The 19,020-nt window shown below is 32.0% G+C and overlaps 1 protein-coding gene across 1 annotated transcript; it reads left to right on the top strand.

Annotated features, from left to right (window-relative positions):
* The first annotated feature begins 14,553 nt into the window (after positions 1-14,553).
* Positions 14,554-18,050, top strand: LOC121116043 (uncharacterized). The gene is made up of 4 exons (XM_071894096.1): positions 14,554-14,933; positions 16,467-16,669; positions 17,097-17,294; positions 17,364-18,050. Exons 1-4 carry the CDS (start codon positions 14,668-14,670, stop codon positions 17,429-17,431), a joined length of 735 nt encoding a protein of 244 aa, XP_071750197.1. The 5' UTR covers positions 14,554-14,667; the 3' UTR covers positions 17,432-18,050.
* Positions 18,051-19,020: the final 970 nt, after the last annotated feature.

The raw sequence follows: 19,020 nt of genomic DNA, 5'->3' as shown, positions 1-19,020 counted from the left end.
GCAGAAGAATGGGTTATTTAATTACTATTTAAGTGACAGCTGTCATATTTGGGCGAAATTAGCTTTATCTAAATTGATATTCACTTTAAAATTTCTTCAAAAGGTCAAGTCATTTTGTAATTGACTTTCCCATCGTAGTGATGCTGTACTATTAAAATTATTAATAATGTAGGAATGTATAATATTACTTTTAAATATTTATATTTAAAGAGGCTGTAAGGAATAGAATTTTATTAAATATGACCTTTCAATATGGAAAATTAAAAGATACTGAAAATAAATATGGTAATAAAGACAATTTGAAGAATACTTGATACAAAAACAGCTAAACACTAATTAAATATAATTAAATTCAGTGTGATCAGCTATGTCAACAACCAAACACAAATTTTCCTCAGTATAAAGCCCCCCTTTTGATTTGAGACCGTACATTGAATTAAAAATCATAGGTGTAGTAGTTGAGTTCAGAATCGATTCATTTTTCATGGATTCAGATTTGACTTCGTTTCATGACTCAGATTCTGAACCAGTTGAGTTTGAATACAGTTTTGGTAAATATATAAAGGATGGTTCATTTTAAAGTTCACAAGCCGAGAAAAAAAAGTAAAATGCATCTGTAACATCATTTTTTAAACGATTTTATTTATTTTGTTGACAAAAATCAACACTATAAAATAAATTTGACATTCAATGATAAAAATCGCCGTTAGCACGTTCTGCATGCTCACAACGCCACCAAAAACGTCCCACTACCGATTTTACCCTCCCACTCGGTAAAGTCCGAAATGCTCTCCTTAATCCAACTCTCAGAGATATTGTGGTGCTATAAGAATCTTCATTGAAAACCTGTTCAACATTGCTTTCGACAAAAATGGTCTAAAGGTGTCAATCCAAGTAAGTTAGAAGGGCTCAGCAGGATGTACATCATGTTCTCATAATCAAAAAATGGAGTATTCTTTTGCTGGTGGGACAGGGTGTCACTTCTTGCTATCGGATCCAAAGGTTAGAATTCCAAGATTCTGCAGATACAAGGGATGGCTTCATTGTGCGTAACACTAATGTAGACCCTAAATTTTACCTTCTGGCCTGTTTGTAGATGAAGGGCGGCATAACAAGACCTTCGAAACATACAAAGACAAGAACCATAATTTGATGTGGGTATTTGACTTCGACTTTACGATAATATTTTATTCTACTTAACTAAGGAGTATCTTTTCCTAAGAATATTAACATAAATACTCGTCCTTTGAACCATCCTGTCCATAGAAATATGTTCATATAAAAGTCTTACCTGTACTTTATGAATAAAGGAGACGCACATTCATACTTTTACCTTTTGTCGTCGATATCATCTTTAAAAATAAGAGAAAGAAAAAACATGTTGTTACTTATACATATATTCATATGAGTATATAATATTTATTATACGACAATCGGGAGAGAAGTTGATTAAAATCGTTCAATCAACAAAGGGACACACAGCGAGCTTCAGAGAGAGGGAGATCGAAGTATTCCACTCACTTTCTGATACCTATTGATAATCAGTCTTGGAAGTTATAAAACAGTTAAAATTCATAATATTAGAGATGTGAAAATTGTCAAAATCCGTGTGAACAATAATGTACATTAAAAAAAAAAAAACTAGATGTTTAAGTCGGTGATCTGCAAAATATTGGAGATCTTATATTGATAGTTCAAACGCATTACCAAGTATAGAGCAGTTAAAAGCTTTAAAAACATAGCAGCGAAACGAAGCCATGTGATCAATATTGGATAAAGGTTGTGATCGTGCATTTTTTTTTTTTGACCGCTAGGAACGTTGACCATTACTTCATATCTACTAAGCAGTCTCCATTAATTTACCCTTTAAAAAGGTAAATTCTGCAGAAAGAAGAAAAATTGCAGCCTTATGAAGGAAAAAGATAAAGTGACGTCACGAGCGGTATTATAAAAGCGACATCTTGCGTGGAAAACATATATATATATATATACCATGTATCCCCATAAGCTAACAGGCGTTTTTTGAGTTTTGTTTTAAAACTTTAGGATCCCTAAAGTTATTATAATGATCCGTGACAGCACATATGTTATTTATCAAAGTAGCCAGTAGCTTTTGTCTTAGATTAACACTCTTGAGGATCTATATTACTTTTTCATGCCTAGTAAGGAGATATCTTATTTTTAGTTCTGAAAAATTGCCATTGAAGAAACTGTGAGTGGAAAATTGCCATTGGAGAAAATTGGATACATATTCTAAGCACTGCCGGTATGTAAAAAAAAAATACTTAATTTAAACAGCAGCCTATCTGTCATAGATTTAAATAAATTAGCTGCAAGCAGCTCTAAACTGAAGGAAATAAACACAAATCCCATTCCGTATCAAGCAAGGACACATGCAGTAAATATTTCATTGTAGATCTTCAATTCTTCTCTTCGTCGAACGACGACTTAAAATTAGAACTCCCATGAAATCCTTAGTTTACTGTAAGAGGTATATACATAGCACTGCCTGTACCTAAAAAAAAAAAAAAAGAAACATAAAGTAACATTATAACTAGAAATAGTCCAAAGAAGGGTCAAACGAGGTCAGGCCGAAGGTAGAAGTTCAGACTTACATATGACCGAAGCCGAAGGTGACATAACATAAGTACAGCCTGCAATAAATTACCAAACAGGATGATAAATGACGTTAAGTGAATTTAAGTATATATTTTGCTAACAATTGATAAATCATTTTTTAATTTTCGACAGAATATATAATATTAATTAATAAATTTTAATAAGAAGTAGGCATTACGGATATATATATATATATATATTCCCATACCAAAAATAATAATAAAAGGTTTCATATTAATAGTCCTTAAAGTCGTAGTTAAAGAATGGGAGATTCCTAGAAAGAAAAATTTGGTCTTTCGTATTTTCTGGGCTATGACAAGTGCGCCTAACATTTATTACGTGGCCTGCAGTGAAAATAATTTCTCAGAGTCAATTGACCCAGAGGGACAACCAGATACTATTTTAGCATAGTGCAGATTAGCTGTTATGCCTTTCATGACGTTATCTGTAAGCAGCTGCGTAGGATAAATGCAGTAACTTCACCATTATCAATCTTCAATCCTACAAAGATTTAAACCTATACCTCCCCAACAAATCCTCATGTAAGCAGCTTTAACATGAAGTAAATAAACACAAATCTTACTCCATATCGGATAATGATATAGTTAGGAATTACTCAGTTGTTGTTGTTCGATTCTACTTGGAATCTACAGCTGATTACTCCCCAACAAATCCTTAGAGTGACTCTCCATTCATGACACGCACTAGTAATTACTTAACACTAATATTTTCTATATTTAAATAGGCACAAATAATCATCACAGCTTTGAAAAAACACTGAGATGCTCAATTATTGCTTGCTATGACACATTTCAAATCCCGACTTGTAGTACCGAGATAAAAACATCTGCATCAGAAGTATTTGTATACATAGATGTACACTCAGACGGCCTTTTGTATTTACACATACAATTCACTATATGCATGTACAATGTACGTAGGTATATGTCATGTCTTTAGAATCAAAGTAATGTTGGAATGCAAACCATACAAAACTAAAAAGGAAGAAAGAGATAATCTCTCTCTCTATGCTGTATGTCCATACATATAAATGAATAGAAGAGAGATTGAAATCTGAGATGTATTTTCATTTATGTATGTAGCTAGATACGTTCCTTCAATTATTTGTTGTTTGGGAGTGAGGGGGTTTGTGTGAGGTGAAGAGGTTTGGGGGAGATTTGTAGTAGGGAAGAAGTATCATTTGATACATTAGAAACTGAAATTCTATCCCTTACCAATTTTTAATATGTATTTATTAGTGTTGAGACTTGGTCCAAGACTGATTCGGTTCGCTCTTAAGTTATTTTTTACAGACCGATTTGAACTAATATATAACGATATTAATAATAACCACGATAATACCACGATCTAAGAAAGTTGTAAACCGATTTTTTCAGTTTCAATGTGTCACGTCGTGACTGGAGATGTACTGATGTCAAAACATTTTTAGATTCGATATCCAGTCCGATATAATTTCAAAAAAAAATGACCCATCCAATATTTTACAAAAGATTATATGTACACCAAGTCACTGAATGCAATTGTTTTGTTTAGTCAGTTTTGGTTTGCTTCATTTACAAACAGATTCATACCCTAAGGATACAATATTTGAACAGAGTCATAAATAAATATTAATAGCTAGAAAAGAAACAGAAAAAAACCCAAAATCAGTTGTTGTATGCCAAATTCTGTACAACTATGGAATTATTTATATATAATTGCTGGGCATTGTTCATATTAGCTCAACAAGAGCTAATATGAATAAAATATCTTCTTATAGGTTACTATAATCTCCTTATTGGCAAAAAGTTAAATTCTTAACCAACAAATTTGAAAATATTTATATACACAAAGGAAAATGATTAAAAATTTAACTTGATTATCATCAATAATCATAAAAAAGTTTCCAGTTGAAATTTAAAATCTGGAACAAGTTTAGATATGAATTACTAGATATATGTGAATGAGTGGAAATTTTGAGAGTCAACCAAACCTCAGAAGCACACCTTTTTCTGTTACTAATAAAGAAGGGTAAAATATGTAAATTATTTACTAAATCCTTCATAAATATATTGAATGATGATATAAATAAATGGTTGTATTTGAATTTTTAAAGCTACAAGTCTTACATTGGAATATTTTGGATTTAAAAATTAATGTAAATATTTATAAATTTATATATTGAATTTTATAACCGTATTTTTGTATTAAAAAATACAAATGCCGTCCAAAATGCATAGCTCCATTTTGTAAAATTGGCAAAGTTACTGGAAAAGATTATAAAGAGCACAAATAAGTTTCTTTTCATCGATTCCCATACAACTATCGATTATCATACCTCGAAATTAGATTAAGTCTATTTTGGTACTTCTCTTAATTTTGTAATAAACAAAATTACTCACAAATATAGAATCGAATTATACTTAAAAAACTAAATTTACTTGAAATAACTACATTAAAATTCAAGAAATAAATTAATTGTATTAAACTTTGAACTTACAATCAACTTATTTTTTAATTAAGATGATTTAAAAATGATATTCTTCAATTTTCAAAATTATTATTTTTTTTTAAATACATTTTAAAATACCTCACCCATCAATTTTTGGTAATATTTTTAGATGAAAAATTAGTTGATAGTAAAAATAAACTTTTTTGTTCTCTTCATTTCAAAGAAAAGGATTTTTGAACAGAATATATATGTTCGGACAAACCTATGAAACACCGTTCGCTGAAGGAAGATGAAGTTCCGTTATTAAATCTTCATAATACTTCCATGATTGCGCAAAACACCAGAAGAACATCAAAATCCTCTTGTGTTGAAGCACAAAGGAAGAACACAATGAATCAACTTGATCAAATGTATGGATTTTTTTGGACAATGATAATGTTTCATCTTTATCTAAATTGAAGGGAAATTTAGATTTGAATTGCGCTACAAAAGGAATTCTAGCTATTTGGGTGGAAAATGAAGCTCAATTTTTATTCATAACTAAAAACTATGCAAGTCTAATAAATTTAATAAACATATTGAAAATAGTAATTCAAATATAAAAAAATATCTACGATAAAATAACTATCAAACACAGCCAACAGAAAAATTTTAACAATATATTTCAGCTTTTGAAAATTGTATCATAAAAGTATAAAAATAATCATCACTTTATAAAAAACAAGTTTCTTTATTTGGTTAGGTTTTGCGGTTTAAAATCAAATAACTAGAAATTATTATTTAGAACAGACCATGTTAATAGTAGGTTTAAAGTTAAATGAATGTAATATTAACGTTTTTAAAATGCCAATATGATTTGTTTAGTGATCCTTTATCCTTTTGTTCCGATCGTTTATTATAGTATCCAGATTTCACAGTAGTTGGATTCTGAATTAACATCTAACTTTCTTGAAATATTGATGAAGCACAGTCAAAGTAAGTTTCTTAATAACTATATGAAGTTCGAGTAAGCGCTTAAATTGAACAGTCACAGTGTCCATGTTTTGAGATGAAGATTTCATAAACACTTAATCTGAAATGTAATAATAACCTTAATACAATAATTCAAATTAAAGAGCTCACAAATACTATCCTCTGATAACTGAACTTTTCGTTTTCCTTAAGCTTTAATTATATTTCCTTTAAAAACATAAAAAAGGAAAATAACTAAGGAGGAGTCATTGATAGGCCTATCTCATTTGTGGTGAGGGAAACCAAACAGTTAGCCCACTGGAAATCTCTATAACTATGTAATATATCTCCGTACACTTATGCAAATAACTCTTCCTTGAAAACCTCAACGTGTTTGATCCTTTATAAAAATATTGTAGATATAATCCTTAATAATGACGTTTTAGTATGAAAATTAGGAAACTCGTGTTCTAATGATCCTGAAATATATCCAGCTACATAGGTTATTATATCCGTCCTCGATGAATTCTAAGGTCAAGAAGGACCATCCAAAATTAATGAGGGATCATTTTGGTGTTTTTCATTAAAGTAATTCCATGAGGAGGGGGATTTCCTCCACCACTGCAACAAATATTCAATAGATGCTCTTGGAACACAAACGAGATACGGTCATTATTACGACGCAAATAACTTCATAGATAATTATGCTAAAGTGCTGAAAATGATGTAACCAGATCCAACATCATACTTGAATTTGTCCAAATAGGGTCATTGGAACCAGATTTATTCTGGAAAAACCAAAAAATTTAATACTGTTAGGTTTTGTCAAAGGAGACATGGCCTTTCTAGCTACCGGATCTGAACCCTTAGTGTTGTTTATGGAGAGAGAGAATAATAAACGTGCACATAAAACTACTGGCCATTAGTATCCTTTCATTTTCAAGGCACTGTCAACTTGTGTTCCTCATCAATGCTTGTGCACAGCTTCCGGGCCAGGTGGAACTGTAATTGAAACTGAAGATGGTTAGTTTGAGTGATTAACCTTCCAATCGACCCCTACATGACAGAACAAAAGATTTGTGAATAGCTTAATTAATTCGGGGAAAAAATTCTAATATACATTATACTTAAATTTTCCGGATTTAAAATCCCTACCCTATAGATCTTTACTTTACGAGATATTCGTCTTTTCTGGAAGTCATAACATTCAACTGAATAGCACTATCGATTAGAACAACGTTCTTTAGTAATGCGGCGCCCCAGTAAATGATTTATGTCTTATATTTTTTATGTAATATTAAGAAAATTACTATTGACGACAGATAAACATAAATTGATTATTCAATGTTGGTTGTAGATTGAAAAAATCATACTTATATTCAAACGTAGATTAATCAACCTATCGACTGTTATAGGTTGATGCAAGGGATATTACGGTTAGGCTAATTGCCATTTTTGAGACTTTTATTTACACGAAACAAGAAAACGGATTATTCTGGGAAAATAGTATATGCCAGTAAATGTTGATAACCATGATTTACTCTTCCCTGCTCAATGTCTTCCTGTTTTGTGTACAACATAGCTTGTGCTCCATCAATAACATCTAGAAACAAATTGTTGTCTCAGACAGCTAAGATATCAGGTAAATTTATATTGTCTCAAAACGATAAGGCTAATGATTTTGGGAATACTTTAATATCCTATTACACGTATAACGAACAAAACTAGAGGCACAAATCAATCCATTGAGCCGCGTCAAGGGTTCAAATTATACCTTTCTTTATTTTAATAAACCATATCAATTATAACCATAGGTTAATACTTATAACCATATATATCAATTACAACAATACTTTTTTAACGCAGTGTAAACAAAAGACAAAGTGATTGATCGCAACACTTTATTAAAAATATATATATATATATTTATAAAAGAGAAGGTGCTAAGTTCCTAGGGGCTCCCCCTCCTCCTGCCAACGTGATTTGATAAATGGTAAGCATGAGGAAATACATACATATACTTACTAATGAAACACATACATCATTATAAATTTATTAATACTTGCTTAACCATTTGAAAAAGCACGTCATTTCCTAAATACCATGTAGTGTAAAAAAAATTGTTTTGAAATTTTTGAATATTTGTGTAGTGAAGATTCAATAAAAAAGTCCACCCTGGTTACATAACCAATAAACAATGAAAAACCTAATTTAAATATTTCAATAGTCCTCAAAGAGTCTCAAAATGAGGACAGTATTAAGGATTCTTCATTTCATTGAACTGTTACTGCTGGTTTTACCAAGGCAAAGTGACGCATCAGTAAGTTTTATAAAAAATTATTTCTCAATAATCAAGTTTTATTTTGTACTCCAATCTATAAAGATTAGTCAATCAAGTGTTTCTCTCAACCTATTGAACACCTTAGCAAACACTCCGTTATTAATAGGAGATGTTTTAAACATGGAAATAGATATTCGTCTGTCTCCAATGGACAACTACAAATCCTTTCAAATGATTATAAGCTCTTATTCCTGTAAGTTAATTCATAATAGAGAGATTCGTGTACAATTATATATTCTCCTTAGTTCCCTATTCTCAAGTGGTCAAGGACGGCCCCTTCCATCTTTGTAAAGTCTCATTGAATCCTCCTCTTCAATTAAATCTTTTACAATATCCAATTCTGAATTTCACAAGCGGAAAAGTAATAATGATACAAAATAAAATGTAAAGCATCAATTGGTATCTATGATTTTACTCCTAGGTCCAAACCATTCGCCTCTTTATTCATGAACTCAATGCAACAAAGCACTCACAACTAAAATTTCAACTAAATGCCGTCCTTGGAGATCCATTTCCACCAAATAATAATAACTTTAAAGTATATTTTGGTGTTGCTATTTTCACATCGGAAAATAGCCATTCTTTATTTTTGGGGAAGGGTATGAATATATCTGGAAACGCTCCAACTAGGGATCCCACTGTTACTTTGAATCTAGATTTTAAATCAATGAACATATCGAAGATGTATTCTTATACTATCGCAGGGAATTTGAGTTTTTTTAGTGGTGCAGAAAGGCTGCAAGTTTCTTGTTTTGTAAAAAATGGATTTGATGTAAGGAGATTGAAGTTTTACATTTTTTAAAGTAATACAGTGACCATGGGATCACTTTTTTTCAGGGAGCTGTACAATTATATAGCATTGCCCTAACCCCGATTTCTGGTAGTGACACGTGCAATTATGTTGACTTCGATCAAAGTACAGAGACTGCAAGTTCAGTCAATGATAAAGTTACAAGTGGATTAGGGAAGATAATTTATGGCTGTTCTTCTACAGGTAAGTATTAGGGTTCCTTTCTCTGGATATATTTATTTTCCTGAGACATACCGCATTTAATTATTTCAAAATAACACCTCACATAATAATATTAGCATACAGAGTTGACTGATAGCCTGCAGGTTGCCTTTTGTATTTCCCAATTGTACAACGCCTAATTTCACCAAAAATGAACTTTGTCATCACGTACTATTTAAGTTTTTATTGTGGATCGGATTTGGTTAAGAAATTTGACAAAGCCGGACGGGACCATAAAAATGAAGAAAATGATAATTTCTTCAAAAAATATATAAATTTCAATGTATTTATGATTTACTAACGGAATCCTGCTCAAATACAATTTCCCTGGAAATGATGATCAACACTCAATTCATTAATTATATTATTTTACTTAGGAGAAGGGCCAGAAATATTCAAGTTTGGAATTGGTTTGAGTCTTGCCGAAGGTTCATCACTTCCACTTACTCAATTCAAAGTCGGAGTGGCGATTTCAAATCGCATAAGTATCCTTGAAGAAAAAGACGTTCTTTTTACTGTTGTTCCATCTGGAAGTAGTCCACTTAGTGCAAGCAATACCAATTTATACGAATCGGTTTAACCTTATATTGTATCTAATATTCTTATCTACTAACAATAATAATAATTTAGATTGAACTTTTGGGCTTTCAAAAAATCTGCCAAAGTGCGACTATTTCTCTTAGAATTCATTTTCATCTTCCAGCACAATCCTTTCACAATTTGACGGTTATTGCGCTAAACTCCTCTGGTACGAACACATTATAATAACTAAATACAATTATAATGTATATGCATAGGTATTGAACCTCTCAACATAATTATGTCGTCATCATCCCATCTTAGATCAGTCCATAATATATCTTCGGCATCCTTAGACAACATACAAAAAATGTTTTATATTGAAAATGGTGATTCCAGCAATGCCAAAATGAGTCTTGATATTCTGTATTTTATCAAACCAAACCAATCTTTACCTTCTTATGATATAAAATTTGAGTTTGATGGTATCACGAAAACAAAAAGTTTATTTGAATCAGATGATGTAAATTTAAGTCGATTATTTATTTTCTGATCTGCTTATTTGGATTTTTGTTCTTATTTTACAGTGTGCTGAGAATGAATCCTTCTTATATTTTTATAGAGGAGAACCAACAATGACATTCATGGACAAGGGTGATCAGGGTGTTCTCTATCTTGAGCATATATTTCCTCCTCAAGCAATATCTCACGATGACTACCTTATCATAGTCAAAGCACGTTCCTTTTCTATGGGAGAATTGCGATTTAAGGAAATTAAAATCATTGGAGGGGATTGCCTGAGATTCATGGAAGAATATGCACAATTTAATTCTACTGATGGACCAGGAAGTATCTCACTTACACTCAAAGTAGGGAAAACTTGTCCACTTTTCAATCAATTCATTCCAACGAAAGTTCTCTTTCGAATTACGTATCGAGCTGAAATTGTAGATAGTGATAATCTCAATCTACTAATACATGCATATATAACCTACAATGGTGTTGAACTTATCAAACAACTCATCACCAAAATAGGTCGAAGATTAACTAAGGGTCTAACAATGTCTTGTGATTCAAGACCCAGTAGCCCATACCTGAGAGCTCTGTCTGAAGAGACAATAAGAACCAATACATTCATGGTTAATTATCTCATAAGACCAGCCATGTGTACCTATGGCGACTATGAACTGACTTTGGAGATAAATAATCCCAAGGTTTGCATTTGCAATGCTCGCTTAAACAGATTGGGATCAAATTTGATGATGGATTCGATGGAGATTCCTGGATTTGAGAAGAATCTCTATGGTCATTCCTGTTTTTCTAAAGTTTCTATTGAAATCAAGGTAAGTTCCTATATATAATTTATTTTAAATAGATTATCATTAACAATTAGTGATATCAAAGAAACTAACTCGAATCGCCTACGAAGGCTTTGAACATCAAAATTTCCTGACTGACTCGGCTACCCTCTCACTATCTGTGGCCATTAACTCCAAACAAGCACAAACACCCTTTACCATTAATGCTACACTGAAGACTAACTCCACATGGCTCAAAACATTAACTTCCAATTTTGCAATGGACTCAAAAGATCCTCAGAATGGTTTTACTGCTACTGGAATAGTTCCGGAAGACTCTGGTTCAATATATCCTTTCAAGATAAAGATAATTGACTTGGAACTAGAAGTAATAAACAGCGCAGTTTTTCTCATCGTTTTGAAACAAAATGAACCCTCTCAAGTTCATTTACTTCATGTCGGTATTGGACAAAAAGGTGAAAATATTCCATGCGTGTCCTTGAACAGTACCTGTTATGGCTCATCCCGAAATACAGGCTCTGGATATGATGTATGTCAGGGTTACAATATACAAATATCTACATGCTATCGCAAATATTTAGGAGAGGCAGATGATGATAAAGTGAGTTTAGTGAGAAAAACAACCAGGGTTGGAAACTTACAAAGCGAGGAAATACTCATTCTTGTTTATCACGTCTTTACTATTCCTTAACATTTGCTTAATATAATTTAAAAAATACTTAGATCTCTAACGTATTCCCATAATTTTCTTCGACATGTTTTAGCATCCTTACTTTTAACTTTCACAAAACCTTTAATCATTTGAAGAGCAATCATAATTTTTAGCTATAAATACACGTTTTTCTTTGTAATGACGCTAACTTAATGAATATACACATATAAAAAGTGACAAATGAAAAGCTTTTTCAGGTGTGCAACAGCAAAATTCTACCAGCGAAATTGACCTGTAAGAAAAGATACAACCCTGGTTGTAAATCCACTCATGTACGAGTATGTATATCTTAATGACTGATTTTGTCACTTATTTAATTAGTTCACATTAAAACTATATTTAACTCTGACTGAACCCAATGTATCCTCTCCTGGAAACATAATATCCCTATATATTAATATAAATGGCGTAGAATATACTACAAAGTTGACAGAGGCGTCCACTCCAAATTTTTGCCAAGTTGAAGATGGAATTGATATCGTAACCAATTATTCTGGAAGTTCAATCCCTGAAGCTCAAAATGGTGTCTTCAGTAACGTCTCGTTCTTCCTGAATTTGACTGCAAAGAGCAATTGCTCTCTTCAGGTTATACAATAATGCAAATCTTCACTCTAAGATTTTTAATTAAATTTAATCCTATTCATCTTTTTTAAGGTCTGCATTCAGTCGGACATAACCACTACAATGCCTAGCATGCAATTTGATCAAGTATTTTTGCTCTCTGATGAAGATCCTTCAGTACTATATCCAAGTTTAATGCCTTTCCAAAATATTAAGGGGAATAGTCTTGCTTGCAGTCAAGTATGATTAGAGATGTAAAAATTGTCCAGATCTTTACATAAAACATATAAATATGTAGTGGATTTGAAAGACGAAATATCTTTTGAATTGTAAATTCTAAGCACTTTTGGTTTGTTAAAAAATCAAAATTTTAATTTGTTATTAAAAATCTGAGAAATTATTAAATGCTGTAATAGAAGAGTATCTTAGCTTTCATTACGTTCGTTTCATTATATTGACAGCAAGTAACCATGGGAGGAAGGAAATCCAACAAATCCCACTCATTATCTACAAAGTACATTAGCAGAAATTACTTCGCTGGCAAACCTCCATTGTACTCTTAGTGCAACAAGGACTTTCACCTATAACAACCCAATAAATAAGAAATACTACCCTCTGTCTTTCATGATCACACACACTCACTGGTTACTTTATATCATTTCTTTTAGGGAATAAATAAGATTGATTACTAGAAAAGGCCACTCCTAACTTACTTTACTGCTTTATATAACTCTGCAGCTGAATTTAAAATATTTTGCATACAAAAATGTAAATGTATTTTATTTATTTAGTATATGTAAGATGCATAAATAATTAAAAACACGGAACATCTAGTAAATGAAGGGTGACGACTCCTTTCAAATTTGACAGTTCAATTTAAACTCAAGTAACAAATTAATTATAATTATTGTTTCAGAGTTCATTTGACAAAAATATCGGTAAACTTATGACATAGAAATAATATCATTTAGTTATTCCTTGTAGTGGACCTTGTTGGCCACCACAGCCTTGATCCACACTGACCACTATTCAGATTGCAAACTATTAAAAAACTACTCACACACGACAAAATGCTTAGAATTTATGAATACTTTGAATTCTCAAAATAGGGAGATTTTGATAAAAATAAAAGGCTATTAAAATACTCATTCTTTTAATTTACACTCGCAAAAGATTTTGTAAATTTTTACATCTCTATTGATGATTGTTGTTTAACGAATATTTTTAATGTATTTTCTTTCTCACTCTTTAGCCAAATTTTGTGTGCCTAAAATTAGGAAGGTTAGAATTTCTGCAGCCCTACAATGATACTCTTCCATATATCCGAATGAAAGTAAGCCTACGATTTAATGACGCAAACATAAACATAGATGATAGTATTAATCCAATCATGGTGTATATTGGTGATGCAATAACCAAATATATTAATGTTCGAGTCCGTCGCAGTGCACTGACAGACTACCATGCCCACCTCATAATGAATATATCAGTCATGGATCCCGTGAAAACATTAGGATCTGGGTAAGCTTGTCTTTTTTAACAATGTATATACATATAGACTTTCTCTACTCTAGGGATGAACTTAGAGTAAGTTTGAAATTGCAAATGGATCCAAATTCCATAAATGAGATCGTACCCATGTCCATCAAGATGAATACTCCCCCTCTCATTAAAGAAATTATAAGCATGCACTCAAACTGTAGTGAATTCACACAAAAAAAGGCTGCAAATAAGAACAATATTTGGATCTTGACTTTAGATCAAAAATTATTATTTGGAGAGATTCTTCAATTGAATTTAACTTTGAAAATTCATGATCTTGAGTTAGGTAGGAAGGGCCGCGGTCAAATTGTATTTACTCCAAATTGTGGAGAGGGAAATTTATTTTATCAATCAGTTCCTGGTAAAACCTGTGGAAGGGTTGCATCGGTACTTTTCAAATACAAGTCAGAAGGTAAGCAAAGTATGTGATGCATTTCTGATATATCTATTAATAATTATTATGCTTGAAGACCCAATAAACATTAAAATCAATATGAGTAACACATGTGCTAGCATAACAGGAGTACCTCCTCAAGGCCAAAGTTTCGACTGGAATTTTAATCATGGAGGTGAACCCAGTACCATTTTTATAAATCCATGATTAATTTATTTATCTAACAATTTACATAAACTGTAGAAATGACATTTTACAAAAGGTACTGTCTCTATAATCAAGCTTATATTGACTTGGACTTTCAACAGACGGCTGAACTACGGAAGTTGACTTTAAACATTGTTGAAGGTGAAGGGGATATGGAAATATACATTGGAGACAATCCAAGATTTTGGGTTAAAAAGTACTCTTCAGCTGTAACAAATGGACTAAACGAAATCATCGCATCCTATTCAGTCCGATTTGTTCGTTTGCTCTTTATAAACATTACTTCAAAGCTGAGTTTGAAAGGGTAAAAATAAACAAACAACTTAAGTTGCATCGGCCCCTAATATCTAATTTGTCCTGTCCCTGTTATTAGTTCTTCAAACACGTCCCAAATTTTAAAAGACCCTCTATAAGGGATTATTTTTATAAATATTGTGTTAAAGTACCGTGAAGTCCATTAAAATCTGAACACTTTGAATCTTACACTTCAACTAGAAATAAATTATTAATTAACAATTGAATTTGAACAAAATCAATACAATAAATAGATGTGTGCCTGAGCTCTGTCATTGCTAATGTAGTAGTCCTTAGCAGAAAAAATGGATTTTAGGGGAAGGCGGTAGTCCTAGCACCCACTGGCGTCTCAGTACTGGCTGATAGTAGCTTTTAGATGGCCTCGTTATTTGGACGGTTTACACTGCAGGCCTTCCCTTCGACTTTTACCCAAAAGGCGAAGTCGAAGGGGGTTGGCATGATGGCTGTAGGGGGCCAAAAGTGTTTGGACGAAAACAGAATGTTGTTCACCGAATACTCTTTTTTCATCTTGTGCCAGCACACCATCCTGCTGGAAAACTACATTTCCATCAGATTAGTTTACTTATACCCACGCCAAAAATTTGTTCTCCAACCAGGTAAATAGTAGAACACAGTGAGCATGTACCCTAGCGGGAACCACGCCAGAGAGGATGTCATGCCCAAAGACATGGGGTAAGCAGGGTGCTTTGTGGTACGAAGGGCCTCATTCATTCCTCAAAATCTCCAAAGCTTAAGTACCTATCATTCTGCCTGTTCCTAACAGGTTTGACGGTCCAAGTCTTCTCGTTACTGAGGATGAATGCCCATTTGGCTTTGGCCTTTTTGAGGTCATTTAAAAGAACCTTGCAACAGGGAAGATGGAATTCTTTCATCACTATGGCCAAAAGTACCCTCTCCACCATCACAAGGATCTTTCCACCTACCTTTTTGATAACTCTCTGTACAGTCTGATGTAAAACCCCGAGATCTCTGGCCTGGGCATAATAGACTTGATGGGATTGGCATGAATTTTTTCCTTTAACTTCTCCGGGTCCAGTTTGCCTATTTGAGAGATCCCTTCTTCTTATCCAACGTTTGCGATTAGCTGATGGCGTAAACACTGGTCCTGGAGACGCCAAACGGCTTGTAGACTTCTGCTGTAAAAAGTACAGCGTCTTAGAGTGTGGAAATGGAAATTCCTCTATCACGTTCAAGTGTCATTTTCTCGACTTCTATGTACGTTAGGAGCTCAAGTTTGTTTTGTTTTTTATTTTATTGCTTTTGTTGTAATATATCGGAATATGGAGTCATGTCAATGGCTTAAACTTAATTAACTATTGAATTAGTGTCTGTTCAAATTTCAATGGATCTCCCGGTAGATATAATTACAGTATTACTAATTAAAGATTTTTTGTATAAAAATAATTTTATGCGCAATTAGACCACGATTAACAGACAGACAAGACCTTGAATTATGAGACCTTTACATACCTACAAATAACCTTCTGTATTTGATTACATATTTTTTTCTTATGAAAATTAGGCTTCAATGGTATGGGTATGTAAGAAATAGTTCAAACTTGGAGACTTGCATTTGGGAGGATAATGAGAAGAAATCCTCATCCATGGATTACCGAGTTTGGGCCGTAGATACAAAACAGGACATTATCTATTTTTGCTACCGCTCTCCATTCAAACGAGGACTTCGTTGCTTTTCCTACAATGTAAATAAGAAAGCTCGAATGGGTAAGATTTATAATATGTTAAATGAAACATGGACTGAAAAGTAATTGGCTTCACACAAAGATGACGCAACATTTTTTTATTCCCCTAATTTTCAATCAGTATCAATCTTCATAAGGCAGCAATCAAAATTTCATCACAATCTATTCCTTACTTTGTGAGTTATTGTGCTAAGTGTGACGCAACTTTTGTTATTTCCAGAAAAAAAAATGGAGGAAAAATAATAATGAAGTCTTTTAATTTTAGACTTCTTCTTGATGGGAATAAAATACCCCATTCAAGCTAAGCAATGGCTAAAAAATAACATGATAAAGATAATCATATTTAAAAAACAAAACAATTTTGAACTAAAAAACATGTTTTATTTGTTAAGCCCGGGAATTTTAAGTCCATAATAATAAATATTTACTAATGTAATCTATTTACATAGAGCTTCCATCCTACATCAGTGCCCTCTTGGGCATTCAGAATAGCATCGTCTATTTTGAAGACAAACTGGGACAAAGGTTTTTCAGCAATGATGGCGTTCATATCGTATTCACTAGAAATAAAGAACATATTGACTTAAGAAGGATAAATATATCTGACAGCTCGGAAGCCTTAGTCTGGACAAACTCTGATTATCAAGGTAGTGGGACTACAGTGCAGCCTTTTGTTCAGTGATATCCATATTTTTTGCTCTTATTTTTATTTAAAGGTGATTCTCATGGAATTTCAAAGAATGGAAAGATCATATTGCTATGGGCTAACACTTGTTTGAATTAGTCAATAGCTCAATTAATGATTGGAACTGAGAGAGTTGAAATAAATGAAGACACTTTGATAAATTATTATATATCTTTATAATATTTTAGGAGAAATATAAGTAGTTTTCATAGTCTTAATGTTTACTAAATTTCCTATTTTCGAATGAAAAGACTTAAGGTATTGATGTATGGCTTGTGTTCTTACTTAACTAAAGTTTAAATTAGTGCTACCATGAATTTGAGTAACGTTGAGTAAATATTAAACATATGCTGATGTCAAAATATTCTTGATACCATATTATTATTGAAAAATATTTTTCCATACGATATTCCGATCCGATATTTTATAAATGATTTGATGTAACCGTATCCCTAATATAATTTGTTTTTTGTTAATATTGTTTTGTTTCGTTTTCCAAGACGATATAATATTTTTTTTTTAAATTATATATTTTATTTCAGATTTGTATTAGTTTTATAACATTTTGTTAATTCGTCTTGTTTTAGCTCTTGTTGATTGTAAAGGCTTACTTGTAAGAGATCAATTTATTTAAATAATAAGAAGAAAATAAAATATTTGTGTTACAAAGTATAAATTCAACACTTTGATCACGGGTTAACAATGTTCCAAAGATTACGCAGGATTATATTTTGGGGTAGGCTTAGTTTTTTATAATTTTTTTTGATAAAATTTTAATTTTCAAATTTCAATCCGATATATTGATATATCTCTACACAATCGATCATAATCCCCCTCCCCCCTGGAATACTATACAAGGACCAAAATCTTAATCTCATCTACATTATGAGACCTTCCATTTATTTTCATGATCTTCCATAGTACGAATGTAACGTAAAAATTAAGAATTCTCTTCGCTTTTTCCTATAATATATTATTCGCTTTGCGAAGTTATTTCCTTATTATTAAAAGTTTTCAATATTTGAAGTTCATCCATCCACTGTTTCGAGAAAAAAGAAAAAAAATATGACTTACGGTTAAACTTTTTACAATGTGGGATATCATCGAATATAGCAGAAAACAAAGTTCACTAATTTTATAATCCTACTTAATAATGACAACACAATAGAGAAGAAAATCCATTTTCAGATTACCAACTCCAAGAAAACGTGTGAGCTAAAATAATCCACCCGATTTTTATAATTATTATAGTTATTCATAATACTATAACTCTCAATTTTGAGAAAAATAATTGTAGCTTGATCTTTTGTGGGCGGATGTAAGTAATATTTGTCCAATTTTTTTATTTTAAATATTGAGTAGGGGTTTAGAGCAATGGATACCAAACTTTTTTGTTTTACACCCTTAAAATATGTGGCTAGACAATGTATAACCCCTACACCTTTCACTGAGAGATGTATGTAAGGCATTGAGTGTATTTAATCCTAATAAATTATAAAATTTAAAAAGTTCATGCTAGGGACAAATGATTATTTTACAAATTATTTTAGTGTTTACTTACATGAAATTTGATAAGTGTATCTTACATATCAGACGAAGGATGATTAGCTTTTCGGTGAAAGGGTCATAACCAATTTTTTTTTTTGTGGAGCACTGTCATCTGGAAATACTTTTTAAAATGATCAAGT

This window comes from Lepeophtheirus salmonis, chromosome 1 (assembly GCF_016086655.4).
Source record: "Lepeophtheirus salmonis chromosome 1, UVic_Lsal_1.4, whole genome shotgun sequence".
In the NCBI taxonomy this organism is placed as follows: domain Eukaryota; kingdom Metazoa; phylum Arthropoda; class Copepoda; order Siphonostomatoida; family Caligidae; genus Lepeophtheirus; species Lepeophtheirus salmonis.
The sequence above is the reverse complement of the archived record's forward strand: the minus strand, read 5'-3'. Positions and strand labels throughout refer to the sequence as shown.

Excerpts from the sequence above, each read along its gene's own strand:
- LOC121116043 (XM_071894096.1), top strand. The coding sequence starts at position 14,668 with ATGACATTTTACAAAAGGTACTGTCTCTATAATCAAGCTTATATTGAC. Across the intron at positions 16,670-17,096 it reads AAATAAGAAAGCTCGAATGG|AGCTTCCATCCTACATCAGT; the intron begins GTAAGATTTATA and ends CTATTTACATAG. Across the intron at positions 17,295-17,363 it reads GACAAACTCTGATTATCAAG|GTGATTCTCATGGAATTTCA; the intron begins GTAGTGGGACTA and ends TTTTATTTAAAG.